Source organism: Lepisosteus platostomus, chromosome 27 (genome assembly GCF_059453375.1).
Source record: "Lepisosteus platostomus isolate fLepPlt1 chromosome 27, fLepPlt1.hap1, whole genome shotgun sequence".
NCBI classification, from domain to species: Eukaryota; Metazoa; Chordata; class Actinopteri; order Semionotiformes; family Lepisosteidae; genus Lepisosteus; species Lepisosteus platostomus.
The window spans coordinates 2,031,000-2,050,724 of NC_142637.1; the positions used below are offsets into that span (position 1 = coordinate 2,031,000).

The following is a 19,725-nucleotide window of genomic DNA, read 5'->3' on the forward strand; positions in this document are numbered from 1 at the left end:
AGGTTATATTGTTTTTTCCCCTCGCTTGTCTCTTTGTGTCTGTTCCTCTCTTAATAATTCAGTGTCATTTAATTCAAAAGCATATTGAGTGCTGATCTCTATGATTTTAAAGCGTCTGTATAGAGAAAATATAGCCACATTAAAAACCTGAGGCCCATCACAAGCCCACATTGCATCAGAACGAATGTTCCCTGATTGAAGGGAACTGTAACCCCTTTCATGACCCGTTTCATAAAGGGGGACAAGACACTATCAGCATTTTAATACCCATTTACTGCATCACTGCTTGATGAGGAAATAAACTGTAGACACATGCTGCAACAATGTTCTAACAATCTGCTCTGACAAGGTTAGAATCCTGGAAAAAAACTGATTTTATATTAAAGAAACACAAACAAAGGGGCCCTGGTCCCCTGATGTCCTTGTTTAAGACTTCAAACTATTTTATTGTGATCAATTAAGAAGGTGTTTTTTTAAACGAATAATTTAGACCCTGTATGGAACAAAACCTGGATTCTCTTCATCCCTTAATGAACAGATTTGTCTTAATTGAATAAACAACTTACTTAATCGAAGTACAAGTGATCCCAATATTTAGAAAATAAATGATTTAGCATGACCTATAAATCATACCTGATTGGGTCTCTCCAGGATGAGGGACGCAGCTGTTCTTTTTTGGCTTGGTTAAACTTTTTAGGATAAGTTAGCATGCTTATTTATATATGGCTAAGAGAATCAAAATTTTGTCTGTGAAGCAGAACAAAAGTATGTTCTTAAACTTGCTCATCTTGAAATAGAGACAGTATGTAAAAAGTTAGTATTTTAAGAACTAAAGCTTTAGTCTTTTCTGAAACAAGATGTACAGCGGGTAGCTCATCTGCACCCTCTGTTGTGTAAAAAAAAACAGAATCTCACCCAGATAGTTGAGAGAAACATTGAGCTCCTGAATAAGGATATGAACTGATCCTTTTGGAATCCGCACCACTTCTTCATAACCTAAGAACATAAAAAGATGTCAATTTTTGATTTTCCTGAGCTTGTGGTTCATTTTGCATGATGTTACTTTAACCTCAGGAGATTAGACTAAGCCCAACAATGGCCAAGTTAGATTTGCACATGAAGATTTAAAAACAGCAACTGGTCTGAAGAAAGCAAGTCTGGCCATGTCAACAAAGTAGTTGGAATTCTGCAGTAAAACAATCCAAAATTTAGCTGCATTGGTTGTTAAAGTGGGATTGGCAGAGAGAAGCAAAGAATGCTGGGAAGAGAGAAGCCATCAATATTTATACACAAGAGCTGGTGATTTGTAGAGGTCTGGAATTGTCTTTTTCCTTTCACTATGAATTCCTCTGAACTGTTATTCTAACAAATAATGCAATTTTGTTTTTTATAACTTTATAGATGCTCTTACACTGCTTCACTTATGTCTTTTCCGTATGGGCTGTGAATAGATTTTAATATTACAGCAGACAGTTCTAGTCAATATCCGGCAATCGACCCATTTTTCTGTGATCATTGTGGTCTGGCAAAACTTTAGCTTGTATAGGCTCAGTCCCGGCATGGACCTCCTGCCACACAGAGTTATTTCTGTTTCACTGCACACAGACACTTTGGATTCAAAACAATCTGACAAGAAACACATTTCCTTTAATGCACTTCTGATAACACAACAAGCAGTGTCTTGCAATTAAAAAAATAACGATGCAGTTTGCTGAGCGCAGCTCCTCTCAAGTTGCTAGCACTTTCTCTTTTCCCTGAAACTCCTCCACAGTTTGCGCTATCCCAGACTCTCGACCAGGCCTTCCGCCAGATAATACCGTGCTGCCCGCCAGCACGAGGCTGTAAAGGAGTAGTGCATAAATGAATATTTATTTCATGTTCGAGCTCCTGGAAGGGGAGAGGTCTCTTGGCGGCTCACCCGTGCCCAGTGCAGGAGCTGATACAATGGAGTAACCAAACATGTGCGGCTCTGGCAAAGAAAGAAAGTTGCTGTTAACAATCAAGGGCTGTAAATAAAGTCCTGGGGGAGAGCGAATGCTGCAGGCAGCACTGCCAAAGGTTTTTACAGCCCTGGAGTGACCCCAACGCACTGCCAGAGCTCTATATAAAAGTGGGGCACCAAGGAGAGGGAAACAGTCTTCCTTTGCCCCAGCCAGCACACCCTCCAGTCCCCCGTCCTCGTGGGGAGGCCAGGCTGGGGGAATCGACCACATGAGGTGAGGGGTGAAAGCACATTCTATTCCCTCTTTCCTCTCCGGCTGGGCTGAACCTTCCCCAGGACACGCACGGGGAGCAGGCTGGCTCTGCGACACCCCGAGCTGCAGAGATCAACCGCCGCCCCTCTGCCTGGACTGCAAGTGGCTGAAAATAACTCCAGCGGCCGCTGAAGAGGCCCGGGTGTGGCCCGGGTGTGGCTCCGAGGCTCTCTGGGGGTGTTTTCGGTGCAGAGGAGAAGCTTGGAATGGCCTTGTCACGCAGCCAGGCAACACCTCCACCTGCGGGCCACCTGACTCCGCCAGCTCAGGATGGGTGACTTCAACGGGAGGGCCCGCGCATACGAGCGGCACATGCTTGTTACTAAGCTGGGCGTCTTGAAAAACCATCTCCTTACCTGTGTTTGAACTGTGTCAGCGCAGAAGATAGGTTACGAGTTACGCAAATCGGTAATAGTTAAGTCAGTATCCAATGATGCTGCCTCTGTGACGCCTACTCTGTCACGGGCTATAACAAGTGAGTAGAAATCCCAAGCAGGCTAATCAAAGTGGGAGCAGTCTGGCACTTCCACAGTATACCTGGGCTCTGCGACTGACACCTACAGTATGTGGTTCCCAATGGATGAACGAGCTTTGTTAGGTACTGATCCTGACTGCGCTGCGAAGGAGCTTTAGCGTCACACCTCTGAAGAGGAGGGTTATATAGCAGAACTGAAAACCGAAACGTCTAGACTGGAGGAAAGACTAGCAAATACAAGACCCTTAAAAGGCTCTTGAGAGTGCAAATGACGTAGCAAATAGCAAATGTATAGCAGGTTTAAGTAAGAAAGCCTAAAGTACAATATGCAAGTTCAATCGAGGTACATACTGAAAGAAGGAGGTCATGCATAAATCTTTCCTTTTCTTCCAGAGAATGACTGTAGCACACGATTGGAAAATTAGAATAAACTTGTGGGCGCAGAGACATCACGGTCAAAGCAAGTTAAAGCGTAGATGTATGTAGGATGGGAAATCAACACAAGCACCAGACACATTTCCCACAGCTGAGTTTGAAAAGACTGTTACCACAAGCTTCAGTCTTTCAATGCCTCTAGGGGATGTCTGCACCGGTCCGATGTTCCCCAGCCGGGCCTGTCATGCTGATATACAGGACTGATAGGGTCTCAACATTCGCTAGGGTTAGTGCAGAGATCTTATATCATATTTCAAGGTTTAAAGTTTTAAAAGTAACACTGCACCGTAACGGAAAGGGCAATAAAATTGTCAGGCAGCCTGTACACTCGTCTCCAGCCTGCCATTCCCCGTGCTGCTGACACAGAACCTGAAGCATTCAATACAATACTAAAACAAGACCACGCTGAGGAGCGAAGACTAGGTCAGTGGGTACTTGGGCAGGGGGCAGGGAGAGGCTCGGACACTAGCTAGATCCTTGTCTGTTGCTCCGCTAATTTGAAAGATGTGGTTAACAACCTCAGCTCGGTCTCAGCCCGCTCTGCTCTTCCTCCATACAAGACCCGGTCAGCCGGAACAAGTGGCGAATAAGTGAATTCACGAATGTTAGACTTGCAGATGTCGAGACCCCCCCGTATTGCATTGGCAGCCGCTGTTGTTTTCAATTTAAAGGGTCCCTCTAGTGAGAAACAATATATGATTATTTCACTAGAAAAAGCACAACCCAAAAAACATCTGCCATCATGGAAGTCTCCTCTTCTCGCTGTCAAGGGAATTTATGATGTACACATCTTGAAGAGCATCTCTAATGGTTCTCAAATGTGTGGATAATATTCAGTCACGTTGTAGGAAAATATGGTCATGATTCCATCCACTGCAAACAGCAGGGGGAAACATTAATGATTTTATTATTATGGGTAAAAGATGTTCTAACCAAATAGTACATTTATGAACCCCTAAAAACATAAGAATTGTTACAAATGGGAGTGGGCCACCCTGTTTGATAGACCCCCTGAACACAGACAAGCCAGGTTTAGTGCCATCAGGCAACAAGACGATATCAGACCACAGCTCGTAAGTATCACTGAAACCTTACAGGAACTGGAAGCAATATTTTACAGCTTCCATTACAGGTGGCGAAAGATAAATAAATAACAGTGTGCTGTTCATTAGTTTATTTCAAATCGTAGTTTTTCTAACCTTTTCTTGATTTTTTTCTTTTTGCCAAATCTTCTAACAGAATGTTCATTTCTTCTAATTAGCAGTTTGCTTTCAGTTATTCTTCTTAATGAAAGGATATGTCAACCTTCTCTCAAACCCTAAGGGAAATAAGGATGATTTTATTTTTATCCTGCTCTGGTCTAGGAAGGACGGAGATACGTTGAGCCACGTTGTGTCTGCTTAAGTCTGTCATTTCATGCCGCTGAAACCGGCTCTTTCATTTTGCGTACTTTCAGCTCAACAGTGTATTTAAAGACCAGAGTGAGGTTTACTACAGCCTGTACAGATTTGTGAAATAGATAAACCAGCTCTGAATCCTTCTTCTTACTCTGTGACTTTCAGTATTTTGCTTACTTTGCAAGATTGTACTGAGATAGTGAAGTCATAATTGCTATTTTTCTTGTATACACAAGCAATCTGGATTTGAGATGAACAGATGAATATGAAGCAAAAGTACAGAATGTCACCTTTTATTTCTTGGTATTTACTCCATATATGTTTTAACATTTTAGAATAATACCCCACTTTTTTTGGAGGTGTAAGTATTGAGAAAAATTACAATTTAAGTAAATTAAAGTAGGATAAAACTTAATATTTTGTTGCAAATCCTTTTTACACAATAACTGCATCAAGCCCGTGACCTGCTGACACCACCAGCCTTGTGCTTTGTTCTTTTGAGATGCTCTGCCAAGCCTGTGCTGCTGACATTTTCATTTTGTTTGGGGGGGTTCTGACTTCAGTCTCCTTTGCAGCAAGTGAAATACATGTTTGATGGCATTGAAATCAGGAGTTTGACTTGTCCAGTCTAAGACTTTCCACTGTTTTCCCCCGATGAACTCCTAGGTTGCGTTGGCAGTGTGTTTTGGGTCATTGTCTTGCTGTGTGATGAAGACCTGGCCAGTGCGTCTTGAGGCATTTTCTTGTAGAAAAGATGTTTCTGTACACTTCTCAAGTCATTCCCCTGCTACGATCATCAGTTACATCACCAATAAAGATGTGTGGGCCAGTTCAATAGGCAACCATGCATGTCCAAGACCTGACAGTACCCTCCACCCCGTTTCACAGAGAGCACTACATATTTCTCCTGACTCTTCTCCTTTCTTTTTGAATCATAGTCCCTATTCAAGAGACATAAGCCTCACATTTTTGTGTGGAACCCTTCTGCTTCACCTTTTACATGCAGCAAATTCTGGGATGCAATTACTCTAACAAAACAACACTCTATATACTGTATAAGCTACATGCAGAGATGTCCTGTGAGGAATCCTAAACAACTGTTTCTTCTCTCCCGTAATCAAATCTCTCCAGAAAAAACCAAAGAGCAATGGTGTTTCATATATCATAGCATAAACATAAGTCTTCTCCTATTGTTTTATTACTGCAATTTGTACAGCATTAACACATACCAAAAGGGAGCTCTCCATCTTTCAGTCACCTCTCTAATGAAAAATAAAACATTTCCATTGAATCAGACACTTGCCTAGTTAGCCGCAGTATCTTGTGAAGGGTGCAGTCAGTAAAGGCACAAAATGTATGAAACACCGTGGACTGCATGCAAAAATAGATTCAGGAGCAGAGAACCAGTGACTGGATAATTGAACAGAATTCAGTCACAGGGAAACCTAAGGAGGTAGGAATGGACGTTTTCCTGACAAGGATCCAGGAATTTCACACCAACCAGATCGTTTTCAAAAACCCAAGCAACTGTGCTGAAAGGCACAGAAGCAAAGAATAAATCCTAAAACTTCACAAAGGTTTCAAACAAACACATGTGGTCCTGTAGGCCTTCCATTTCTATTTTTTAAATTCAAAACGTCACTGAAGTGAAAAAGGATGTGTTTTTCTGGGGGGAACCCAGCCGTGGCGTCAGTGTGTGTGAAAGGCGTGTGTGTGTGTGGGTAGCCCTGCTGGGACGACCTCTGCTGATATTAGTCCGACCACATTTGTCACAACAAATCTGGGTCTGCAAAAAGTGAAGTCAAGCCACAGGAACAGGCACTTGGCGAATACAAAGCCAAGCATTCACAGCAAGAATCAAAAGAAAGGAGGGTGACCAACCTAAGGCCAGAACGACATGGATGAACCGGGAGAGAGCTGTGCTCCTCAGACACTTCCCCAGGGTGATGGAGTGCTGGAGCCCCTTTCAGGCACCAGGGCCAGCTTGTGACGCGGTGCTGTGCCATGTGATCCACCTGACTTCAGCTAGCATGCGGTCTGGTCTAGCCATGTGGGATAACGGGCCTTGATCGCATTCATGCCTAAGGAATTATTTTTTGTGACACCTTTTTACGGGATATGGAGATTGCATTGCAGTGTGCATGTGTCAGTGTGGTATTTTATAGACGTACAATCACAGCTGCCTGCCGCGCTGGGGTCAGTTCCTGGGTGCTGTCTGTGTGGAGTTTGTATGGTTTGTACAGCAGGGGGAAACATGAATGATTCCCTGGAAATAGGTGTGCTTTCTTTGGTAAAAAAAAAAAAGGGAGGAAGAGAGGAAACCAGAGATGTGAGGTGTTGTTTTCCTGGTTCATGCATTTACTTCAGTGTTCGTCCAGTGGGGGGCTGTACCCCGTTTCACAGGGGAGCCCTCCCAGCCAGCTCTCCATCACCAGCCCGCACCAGCAGGAACAGGTATGGTGTCAAGCCGCCAGCTTCTTTCAGAAAACACATGTTCTGGTTTAGTAACGGAAGACTAATCCAAACAGGATGAGATAGAGGCCCCCCGAAGTGAGACCAGACTGCTGCAAAGCAAGGGTGACACGGGCCCTGGAAATAAGTCCTGACAGCAGGCCTTTAACCCTTCTAAGGGGTCACTGTGTGCGTCTTACAATCCCACAGCAGCTCTTGGGAGGGTTCACCACTGTAAATGTGAATTGTGACCTGTGGGTGTTGTTCTTTCACGTTTATCTGCCCTTTCCCACATGCTTTCTCATACTCTCGCAGGTCTAACCACAACCGCGCGTGACTCGCCCCGGCTGGACTGAAATCGCTCTCCTGCGCCCGGCACCGCTGCTTCACCCCACTAACCTCGCGCACACACACCCCCTCCTCCGCCCCCCGGAGGTTCAAAGTGTTACTGGCTTCGCAGCTGCGAAAGGAGCCTGCGTTTCTACCAGCCCACCGGAAATGGGAAATTTGGCTGAATGTGCTCAAGGATGGAGCCTCCGGCTAGCCGACCTCAGCTGGAACATCACCACCCCGCTTGAGAAAACGTTCAAAGCAGTCACAATGAGCACGGACGGCATTGAGCAACCTCTGCGTCGCGCAATTGTTATTTCAGAATTTCCTTTCTGCGTTCTCCTTTAGCTCAGGGATGTCCCAGCTCGGCTCTTTTCAAGACGGAGCTGTATCAAGGCTTTCGTCTCGTTCTTTCCATTCTGATTCTGATGAGAAAAAGCACACAGCTGTCCCAGGTACCTCCTTCCGGCAGGGAGTCGTTGAAGACGCCCTCTACGACCTCACAGCGGCTGCCGTCGCCCCCGCAGATCCGGCAGCGGTCCTCCTTGGTGTCCGAGCCCAGAATGCGGTCGCAGCCCACGTGCTGCTGGGACAGAGGGTCAAGGGTCAAAAGTCAAACAAACAGCATTCTTCCACGAAGGAAAGGTACCAGTGTGCTCTCGGGAGCAGGGAAGTCCATTGACCGGGAAAAATAATAGGTGGGTTTAATTGAGTGCAACGGTATGCAGTGAGAATCATTTCATTTCGTCTTTATTCTGACCCCTGCACTGCACAGGTACAGTAGTTTACTGTATCATTTGCTGTAGCTGCAAGACCTCACTATCCCAGGGTTACACACACATTCCCAAAAGCAAAGGACATCCAAACTGGCCAGCTTGTGCTTTTAACCTTCTTGCATCTATTCATCCATCCAGCTTCTAAACACTTCTTCCAATTCAGGGCTGCGGGAGAGCTGGAGCCTGTCCCAGCAAGCCATGGGCACAAACACAGATACACGCACACTCACACCAGGGCCAATTAACCTACCACCCTGTTTTTAGACTGTGGGAGGAAAGTGGAGCACCCGGAGAAAACCGCGCACAACGGCAATGCCAGCCGGTCTGGTCCCCATCCATTTCCTCCCCTTGTTCTGGCGCACCCCGCTGAGGAATAACATTCGCTTGTAGGAAATAAAGGAAGGGGCTTTTGCACTCTGTGTTTCTTTTTATCGGCAGCCTGTGCATGTTTTTCCCAGGCAAATTGTTTTGCAAATGTGCAGCCCATTACCCTTGATTATGAGCAACTTCACGCTTAACAGGGTGTCTTAAAGATCTAGCAGCCCTGTGGGTGTATGTGGGTAAATGTATCTTTTTTACCTGTCTGCAGGGCCTGTGTTTTGAGTGCTTAACCCCCCCCCCACCAAATTAAACCCTGCTGTCTGGAACAAAACAGCATGGACAGCCTCAATCATCCTGATGGTCTTTGCTGTCCCCAGGCCCGCCTATTCAGAAGCACCGTAAAGTGAAAGAGCAAAAGACAAGCCCTTACAGACTCCAGGGGGCACAGCTGGCGAGACAGGCAGCTCTAGTCCACTGCAGCTGCCCACACCTACAGTAGGTCACCTCTCCCTGGGCAGACGTCAGCCACTGATGGACTAGACAATTCAGTGGGCAAACGCTGTACCTCCTTGAACCCGTCCCGCGTTCCCTGTTGAACCAGTGATTTATCATGCTCAGACTGGCTTTTAGCAGGGGCACCATTTCCATTTAAATTGTCCCCATGTGTCTCTGTGTGTGCCCTGTGACAGACTGGCATCCCGCCCAGGGTGCATGATCGCCTCGTGCCCTGGGATCAGCCTGCAGGCTGTAGCAGCCCTTACCAGGCTCGCCCCAGGCCCCGACGCCGGGTGTCAGATCCACCCCGAGCTGCAGGCACGATCGACGCACCTTGCACTCGCCGTTGACGCAGACGTCCAGCGAGTCCTCGCGGCAGGGCGTGCCGTCCACGACAGCCGGGGCGCGCTCCGTGTAGAAGTTGTAGCCCTCAGCCAGGCAGTTCAGGGAGCAGGACTTCACGCCCCCTGTGGACAGGAAGAGTCATAAACAGGAGCCTGCGACCACGGGGGTCATATACTGGGAAGACCTATGCAAACTGGACCTCCTTCTTAATTAAAACCAAGACATGTGCACACAAGATCAGGCATGAAAGTAAACTCCAGACCTTAGCACGATATTTGTGCAAAGAAATGCACTGTAAAGTGTTTTCTGAAATTGATTCAGATTTTTTACACTTGTCGGCTGAGAGATCAAAGAGGAAAAAAACCCAGGTCGATCTTAAGTGCCGGCAACTACAATCTGAAACTGCAGAAGAAAATAAAACTCTCTCTTGCTAGGCAGTGCATGTAAAGCGCTTAAAGAGAATTCAATTACACTAAAGTGCTTCCCTCAATTACAAGGTAACATTGTCAGTTTAGCAAATGTTTTTGATGGTCGTGCATTGTTCTTAATGGTGCTCTTTTAGATGTGAAATGCTGTGACTGTGCTCCACCAGCTGCAGAACAGCTGCATGCCAAGGCAGAGCTGAGGGTGCAGGAAGATCGAGCGATTTTGGATGGCTGGCTGCAAGCAGGCAGCTGAAAGTGATTATACCACACCCCCCCACCACCCATCCCCATCGCCCCACACCTGGGACTGATCAGCGTTTTGGCTCCTGACAGGTTTTAAGCATTTGGCAGAAGTGCCATTGGGGATCAGGAGATCAAAACCAAAAAAAAAGGTGGCAGGAACAGTGCGGCCCTCAGCAAATTCCCAGGGAATCTGGAATGCAATAATCCAGCGCAGCCTGGTGCAAACGGAGTGCAAAGAAAGGGGCATTCAGGGCACAGTCGCAAGCATGCTCACAGGTGTCTACACCCTCAGCGCTCATTAAACTCCAAATCAGAGCGCGGCACAGGCTTTCCGTTTTCTGTTTTTAAGTATCCTATTTTTTAAAGTAGATTATCTTTTTTTCAGCCCAAAAACATTACAGTGCTTTAAAACAACAGTGCGTAGGAATGCTGTCTTGTTCAACAAACGCTTATTTTTTACACATGTACAGTACAAATATGGGCGTGCGTGCATGAACAGTTGTCTGTATGTGCAGATGAGCAAAGGATTTGCACCAGGCGGTTGCATCCTGTCTGTTTCCTTTACTCGTGCCATTTGAAATCTGCCACTCCTCTCACCTGGCACCCCAGATTCACATGTGGTTTGTCGTCTTCAAAAAAACCCATCAAAAGCAGATTGGTTGAAATTTCGAGAAGGTGCATGCCTTCCGGCTAATGAAACTAGAATGTACACTGTTGGTCCTCCTAAATTGAGATCTTGGTGCTGTATTTCTTGGCTGGTCTGTTTAACAAACTACAATACTTATTTATGAATGAGAACTAGTTCAGTGGCACTGAACCTGAAAAGCATTAAGGACAAAAAAACTGGACACGATTGATGGCCACAAAGTACTGATGGGATTTTATCAACGGATTAGCTTTCCTTTCACAATGTACATATCTACACCTTGGTTCAAAATCCCATGACCTCTCTAGCCCTCTCTAGGGTCATGTGAGTGAGAGTTAAAATGCTAAGTCTCTAATCCTTCCTCTCAACTTGCATTAAGACCACGCGGGCTCTTCCGGGTGTTCTGTAGGAAACACATCAAGGATTTACAAATGCATGTGCTGGATCGAGAGGATCCAGTTGAGGTGGCCTGGGCATCTGGGGAGGACGCCTCCAGGCCTCCTGCTGGAGGTGTACTGGGCACAGCCCACTGGGGAGAGTCCCAGACCCAGGACACGCTGGAGGGATTCTGACCTGGGAGCCCCTGGGTGCCCCCCAGGAGGGTCTGGAGGCTGTTGCTGGGGAACAGGTCCTGCCCCGTCCAGCCTGTTGCCACCACAACCCCCGCCAGGTGAGAGAACAGAAACAAGCACGACCACACCTGAAGTAGGTTCAATAATAAAAACCACAAACCACTCATACTGTAAATGCTTGTCTTAAAGACCCATAGAATGAAAGACTGGTGAGGAATGTAAAGCAGAATGTAAAGACAATCAGACAAAACTCATTGAGATACAATAGAGCAGGGGTCCCAGTGCTGGTCCTGGGGGAACCCCCGGTTTCCATTTCAGCCTGGTTCTTCATCACAGGTAATTGATTTAAATTTTCTGTAGAAGGCTAGAACTGGGATTTGATAGCTATCAGCCGTGTACCATTTCCAGTTTCTGAATTGCCCTCATTCAGATACGACAGGTGAAAAATAACCAACAGGACATCTTCAGGAAAAAAAGGTGCTCACGTTGGGTGTGTCTGACACAGCGTCATTCTCGCTTGTGTCTCTTCCTCACCAGCACATCACCTCTTAAGAGCTGTTTAGGCATGAAAGTGCAAAGCCTTAAAAAATACAGCTAGAGGAGAGACTCCTTTAAGGTCTATATGCTGCAGGTGTTGAACGACTTTACAAGAAATCGTAAAAACGAACACCAGCTCTCAAAACCTTCATAAGGAGAAGGGACCTGCTGAACCAAACTACAAATCCCATGGTTCCATGCTGCAACTGCACTGCAGGCAGGCTGTCGGCCAACAGCGGGGATGAAGCAAGGCCAGCTGTATAGTTTACTGGAAAAAACTCAACAATTTGAACAGCTCATACCTTTAAAAAATAAATAAACGGTAAGAAATGCTGCATGCCTTTTTTATGAACTGTCCTTGGCTGTCTACGCTCGCCGGCCCTGTGCTAGGTGTCTCAGCAGAGAGAATGCAGCGCTGCTGGGAGCTGTAATCTGGCCCTAACACACTGCAGACTGTGGCACAGCACATATTTGAACAGCTGTGAGGGATTTCCATTGTAAAATCAGCTGAGCTGATGAAAGGAGCACTTGTGGCCTGGAGCAGAAGGGCCCTCTGTGAGCCATTATGTTATTGGACTCCCAGATTAAAGGCAGTTATGTCGTCGAAAGTATTTATCTTTCCCGTCCAGCTCCTCGCTTGTCAAGAGAAGGAATTCTAGCCCGGGATTCTGGCGACACTTTCCAGGGCCGCAGATGGGAGCCAGACTGCCGGAGCTAACGTTTCCAGAACCCACCAGCGCAGAACCCGTCACCAATACCAACCCCCCAGTCCCGCCACTGCGCAAGCCTGCTGGAAGGCACTGGCACTGCCATGTGACACACCCCAGCCTGGAGCAAAACAGCGTCACATCATGTCCTTTCTGGTCAGAACAGCCGCTTCACCTCCCTCTGGGTCCGGGACGTAAGCTTGACGTCTGTCGCTTCCCCTCCCACAATCCCCCTGCACCCCCTCTGGCCAGCAATGGGGCAGTGCTGTTAGAGCACAAGCTGGGGGTCTGCCAGTCAAACCCACCCTATCCGGACAGGGCACTGCCCAGCCAGTTCTGTGTTCCACCGACGTGGAACGCACTCGAATCGATCTGGCGACACTGGGCATAGCCTCTAACTCGGCAAAACCCTCAACATTCGACTCGTCTACTAACAGACTGCTTACAGAATCATAAGTGTCCTAATAACAAAGTCTGAGGATCAATATACCGTATCTCATGTTAGCAGGAGCATTTCAAGGAAATTAAGATGACCAAATATTAATTAAAGAAAAGATACAATTTTAGCTGTGGGCAAACTGCCTATATCCTTATGAAAAAAGACCCAGTGCCCTCATTTTCGTTCATATTCCGCATCGAGCTGCTGACAGATCAGCAATGGAAACTTTTTAATTACATTGTCAGAATGACAAAGCTTGGTCTGTGAAGCACGACACCACAACACAACACAACATGGACACTATTCAAACGACCAGAGAAGCCAACAGCTACCAAGGAGCCTTAAAAGCTCAGTCAAGAAACTCCACTCACCTCCCCGGTATGGTTTCCAGGTGTAAAACTTTCCTCTGAAAGGCACGCTGTCGAAATCTGCACACTGGCGCTCTCTGAAGTCCTGGGAGCCAGCAGGGCACTCCTGGACAATACAAGGCCGGAGTAAGGCTTGTGCATCGCAGGCCGGGCCATTTCCACAGGGAGGGCGAAGGGACAACCATGGGCAACAAGAGCTGCTTGTTGTGTCACACTGAGCAACACACACTGTACAGCTGAGCCTCACAGCACAAACTCAGAAAACCAGGGAATGGACTTGCTTTTCAAGTTCAGTAAGTTCAGTAATGTATAAGAATTATGTAATGTCTACACTAGAATGCGGCGATTCCCTGATGACTGGACAGCAAACTGACTGCCTAAGTGTGCCCAGGGCCATTCTTCAACCTGACCTGCCATTGGACAAACTCAGGGGACACTGGTTAAACAAGACCTCTCGACACTTTACTTACATCAATATTGCAGGATCTGAACCGTTTCCTCTCTCCCAGACAGTACTTTCCACCGATGGTTGGCCTGTAACCAAACGCAAATCACATCTGAATACAATTTTATAATAAAGTCCAATCAAAGAACTATTCAGACTCAACAATGGGGTTGTTTTTCCATTCTTTTTTTCTATTTTGTATCTCATCAGTGAAATGCCAGAATGGATTTCCTCCAGTTAAAAACAACCTATTTAAACGGGACAGAAGCCGTACAAACGTTTGCATTTTCATTCTTCGGTGGAATGATCCACCAACAGCCTGCCGACTTTTAGAACCCGCATCTGCCACTTGTTTACAGAGCTGACTCTCGATCAGGGGCTGATTTTCTACTCTTACGCTTTGACAAGTTTTGGGATTTTAGGTCAAGGGCCAAGCTAGGATGGCACAGCGGCACAGCGCTGGGGCCCCAGGTTCAATTCCTGGGGTGCTGTCTGTGTGGAGTTTGTTTTCTCTCCTTCTGTTTGCTTGGGTTTCCTCCAGGTGCTCTGGACTCCTCCCACAGTCCAAAGGCATGCTGGTAGGTTAGGTGGTTTCTGGGACAACTGGCCCTAGTATGAGTGGCTGGGTGTCTGTGTGTCTGTCTGCCCTGCGATGGACTGGCGTCCTCTCCAAGGTGTACCCTGCCTTGCACCTGTTGCTTGCTGTGCTAGGCTCCGGCTCTCCTGCGAAACTGAACTGCACGAAGCCGATAGAAAATGCATGGAAGGATGGGTGACAAGACACTGGCTTTCTTACCTACTGTATTATCTATTACAGATGTTAAATCATGAGTTATTTTTCTCTTTGATTTTTGTCCTCCTGAATCAGAAGCACACAATTTAAACTCACTAACAGCTGCAATTATGTGTGACCGTCGCTGTTCCGCGCGGGCTCGTGCCCTCCGCCGCTCTTAAAAAGTAACTACTAAGCAGCTACAATTCGGTGTATGCATGTTGTGATTCCAGCACTGACGTCACCCACAAATAAACCTGGTGTTGTGTCCAACTAAAACACCAGCTTTGCTGCAGGTGTGAGTTGAGTAAAAACACGGCAGTGACCTGTGAAGCTCCACCCACCTCGGGCTGTCACAGTGACGGACAGACGAGGAGACTCCGCCCCCACATGTGCGGCTGCATTCTTCCCATGGCGACCAGAGGCCCCACCCACCATTGACGCCCTCTGGGCGGGTCCCGAAAGGCACACACTCCCTTTTATAGCACCACTGCAAGGAAAGAGCTCATAGTTAATCCAAGATCCTGCTTTTGGTACATAAGCTGAACATATTAACAACTGGTCACTTCCATCTTTTGTTGAGATAATTAATCAAATGAGTAAACCCCCTGACCTCATTTACATCTGATCACAGTTAGAAATAATATAGTATACAGTCAGTGGCAGAGGAATTTTAAAGAAATGTGGGCCTACATGACATGTAAAGCAATCACCTTTACGAATACTAATAATAAATGATAAATTCCGTTGATGCCCCCATGAAGTTATGATTTTGCAGGAGTGCTATCCTCATACCAGACTGGAGAGGGTTTAATTTTAAGTACTTCAATGACATTCTCATTGGTCATCAGACCCTACCCAGATGAATAAAACACACAATACCACTGTTTGCAGATTAAAGAGGAAGGATCTCAAAGCTTTCAGAATGAGCCAGCGCTTTTTACACACAGGGGCTGAATGGAGCCTGTCAGCGTGAAGCGAGCAGCTGAAATGATTTACAGGAAACGCACGGGCGAGCAGCAGTGGCCGAGATTGAGTAACGCCCATAATTCATGTTTATGCTTCCTGTCTGGAGCTGGGCACAGCCTGCCAGGACTGGAGCTCTCAGTTCTCCCATCTCGGCTTTAAGGCCGACTTCACGTCAACTTCTGAAACGCTGCGCTACTTAAAACGGCAGCATCTCCTTAATTTCACCCGGCCACGGTAAAAATGCAAAAAAAAAAACGTGATTAGCAACGACAGCTGAGTTGCTGGATCCCTCTTGGACGCAGAATGCTCCGGTGCTTCTGCCAGGGGCATAGATCTGTCTCCTCGGGTAACAGGGCCTCACAGTGCAGGGGAGCGATCTCCTGCACAGGCAGCGAAGTCTGGACAACACTGCGGTAAATTCAACTGTCTAAAAAAAGAGATTGATATTGTAGCTACCTGATGTGTTAAATCAATATAACTGCCAGAAGACCTGGGGGAAGATCACGAAGGGGATTCTTGTCTAAGACCCAGAGCTCATCCCTCTGCCAAGGGTGGACGTCGGACTGCAGGGAGGCAGTGTGGAGCAGCGGTCAGGGATCTGGACTCATACCCAGCGCTCACCCCTCTGCCAATGGAGTTGGTCTGAGCCAGCGCTCACCCCTCTGCCAATGGAGTTGGTCTGAGCCAGTACTCACCCCTCTGTCAATGGTGTTGCTCTGACAGATGGTTCCCTCTGCCGCAGGGATGCTGCTGGTGATGCACCGGTTGCTCTTGCTCATGCACCACAGCTCACTGCACACCTCCTGGAACACACGAGAAGCAGCAGTCCGTCAGCCCGACTGCCCCCCACCACTGCCTCTCCCTCTCCTCTTGTCCCGGGAGACAGGCCAGCTCACACACACTCCCTCTGTATCCCTGTGCACTTTCAACCAAGCTGATATCCGTTCGCTGGTCGGTCTCCGACCTGCACTGAATTGTCATGTACTATTGTTTCTAATTAGCACACTATACAAACATCATGAACGCTCAAAAATGTGACTTGTTTTGAAGCAAACCTTGTATCTTTGGGAGAGACATCAGGATAACAGGGGACACTGCGATACAGTGTACTGTCTAAAGCAGTACTGCAATCTGCAGGAGCAGGACTTACACAGCAGGTACCAGTCTAAGCTGCCAACAGGAATAAAACGCTTTAATTTAGGCCGAACTCCCTGTTTCCTCATTATGCCACCAGAAATGTTGGCATGACAGCCAGGCGGTCAGGGCAAGCAGAGCTGGAGGTTCATTCCCAGCCCTTGTCCTTTCCCTGGCCCGTGCGGGCGGGGGGTTGGGGGGGCTTCACCCAAGACGAGCGGACGGAGGGAGGAGGGATGAGTACCCCGTATTTACACTGGCGAGACTTGACCCCGTACTGGAAGCGGCACTGCTCGTCGGCGTCGTACGCCTGGCCGGGGGTGGTGGTGGGGTACGCGAACTCCTGCTTCGGGGGCACGTTGTTCAGGCACGACCCCAGGCCGGAGCTAGGAGAGAGACATGGCAGGGGATCAGACAGGGGGCCGGCGAGCAGTGCCCAGGCAAGACTCTCCTGCAGCGAGCCCACACACCACCTTGCAAGCAGATCTTCTAAAACCTCCTGAAATTATTGGAAGCGACAGAAAGGCTCAAAGGTGCAAACGTAGTCAGATTTATTTTGAACAATGGATCGGGAGAGGCGCCAGGGCGCCAGGCTTACTCGAGGAAGTTGGTGATGTAGTCCCGGCTGCAGGCGGACCAGATGAAGGGGTTGGTTTTCATGGTGATGTGGGCGGCCATCAGCTTGGCGGTCTCCTGGCTGCGGGGGCCGCAGGTGTTGCCCACGCCGTCGTGGTTCATGCCGAACCTGAGAAACCGGCACAAAGGCAGAGCTCTCAGAGCGGGCAGGGCAGGAGACACGCCCGAGCCAGGCCCGACGGCCATCGAGGCCAGAACGGGGAGGGTACAGAGACACGGCTTGGGCACGCCTTTCAGTACGTTACCCACACAGTGCGAGGAGTCGATCACAACCACAGTGCCTTGCAGTGCCTTCTGATGTCCTGGGACAGGCAGAGGGTTGACTTGGTGAGGGTATTCTTTTTCAGTGGCGTTCATTTGGGTGTCTTTTTGTCCTAGTTCTAAGTATGATAAGCCAGTGACAATACGCTACGAATCAAACATCCTATTCAAACCACAAACCTGGTCCCATGGGGCACTCCTAAGTCTCCGAATTGAGACTTGTTACTTCCAAGGGGTTCTCTCAGTACTGTGAAGAGGATTTTGCTAGCAGCCCCGATGATGTAGAAGCCTAGTACTGGATGTGTTTGTACTTCCTGGCATGACCTGGACAGATGGTTTCTTGCTCATGTGCTTGACAGTGCACCCCTCGGCTCTCTCGCTGCGCCCCCCCAGCACAGCCCGACAGGAAGCAGAGACCTGAGCTTTCTTTCCAGCCACAGACAGCGGGCCCAGCCCCCGTGGACCTCCAGACCACACACAGGAGGACCTGCCCGGCTCAGACCGCCGTCTAGACAGGCCTGGGGCCCGCAGCCCGAGGGCAGCTGGACTTGCCATTACAAGGACGCGGCGATGGCTTTGCCAGCTGTGAAAATACCAGAACCGGACCCGTGCAGATGTGAGTGTTGTAAAAACAGTATAGACCAAGGAATACTGCAGGACAACTGTTTCTTTACAGGTCGTAATGAAAGCCTTTCTGAAAATGATATTCATCAGGAACTCAGGCACAGTTTTTATGTACTGTATAAACTGTTTTTTTCTAATGTTTAAACGCAATTTTATCTTTATTTTTCGTTATTTTTGCAATTGCATGCTGTGAAACGCTATGCGATTGTTTCGATGAAAGGCACTATATGAATGCATTATTATATGTCTTACATCATCAGTGTATGTCATGACATTGCTGAATATATGTATTTCAATCAAAGCTATGTAGCAAAACCATATGCATTTTAATGCAGGGTCAGGGAATGGAAATGGCCAGGGAGTTGATCAGAATCAATTGCATATTCATTTACCAATTTATTAAAACAGAAACAACATTTACATTGCTTTTCTTCTGGATCAACTGGGATCCAGTCTATTAGGATCCATCCAGTCTATTTCACTAAGACTGAATAAACCTTAATTCCTCAAGTAATACAATTTTTTAAAAACTGACATTCAATCAAAAGAAAAATATTGCACAACACTTGTATGACAGACACTAAAGATAACTTTGATAAATCTTAGTCTGTTTAACATCAGTTTCTTATCACAAGAACAAACTAGGAATCTAGTAAGGGAGAGACTACTGTAGATGTAAGGCCAAGTGTGTTCTTCCTGACTAACAATGTATCAAACAAACTTTCCTCACAAGGAAATGCAGAACACAGAAACTAGTGTTTCAGCTAATTACTGATCTACACACTTCAAGGCATCCTGTTTAACAACATGTATAAACAAGAGTTTTGCATTTATCCAGTGGCAGTGATCCACAGTCACTAAATATTGGTACCCAGGTCACATGATCTCTCTCACTGTTTCTGTCCACGTCTTGAGATTATGAAATGTTTAGTATGGGGCTAAGCCTGGACTCTTTCATAGTTTTCACAGAAAACGTCTCATTTTCGAAACTGAAATGTTTAACACTCCTAAAATTTATTTTTTCATTTTGCATTTTTTTTTCTGAAATCGCCAATTGTTTTAAGCTCTCTGGTTCTCCGGCAGTCCTACACCATCTCAGGCCTGCTAAGCGTTTCGTCACATAACACACTACAATATAACACAGTACCTGGCAGGACAGGCCTGAGAGCACCCCCGATCTGCTGTGCCTGAGACAGGAAGTGGGCACTCACGTGTGTCCAATCTCATGAGCAATGGTGAAGGCGGTTGCCAAACCGATGTCTTCATTGATGCTGCAGCTCCTCTCAGGTTCACACATTCCTCCGACTGGGGCCAGACCTGCCATAGGGTCAACATTGCCTCAGCACTGTCACACAACCAGGTCTACACCCAGTCAGCACCGTCACACAACCAGGGTCAACATTGCCTCAGCACTGTCACACAACCAGGGTCAACACCCAGTCAGCACTGTCACACAACCAGGGTCAACACCCAGTCAGCACCGTCACACAACCAGGGTCAACACCCAGTCAGCACCGTCACACAACCAGGTCTACACCCCGTCACCACCGTCACACAACCAGGGTCAACACCCAGTCAGCACCGTCACACAACCAGGGTCAACACCCAGTCAGCACCGTCACACAACCAGGGTCAACACCCAGTCAGCACCGTCACACAACCAGGGT

The 19,725-nt window shown here is 47.4% G+C and overlaps 1 protein-coding gene across 2 annotated transcripts in view; it reads right to left on the reverse strand.

Annotated features, from left to right (window-relative positions):
• The window catches only part of adamts10 (ADAM metallopeptidase with thrombospondin type 1 motif, 10), a 59,625-nt gene that overhangs the window by 10,548 nt on the left and 29,352 nt on the right, over positions 1-19,725 (reverse strand). For both annotated transcript variants that reach the window (XM_088621782.1, XM_088621781.1), the window contains exons 9-18: positions 19,270-19,375; positions 17,136-17,282; positions 16,782-16,923; positions 16,099-16,206; positions 14,779-14,924; positions 13,688-13,751; positions 13,221-13,323; positions 9,269-9,402; positions 7,803-7,926; positions 916-996 (exon numbers count right to left, since the gene is read on the reverse strand). In XM_088621782.1, coding sequence (XP_088477908.1) covers positions 916-996; positions 7,803-7,926; positions 9,269-9,402; positions 13,221-13,323; positions 13,688-13,751; positions 14,779-14,924; positions 16,099-16,206; positions 16,782-16,923; positions 17,136-17,282; positions 19,270-19,375 — 1,155 coding nt within the window. The remainder of the gene's footprint in view (positions 1-915; positions 997-7,802; positions 7,927-9,268; positions 9,403-13,220; positions 13,324-13,687; positions 13,752-14,778; positions 14,925-16,098; positions 16,207-16,781; positions 16,924-17,135; positions 17,283-19,269; positions 19,376-19,725) is intronic.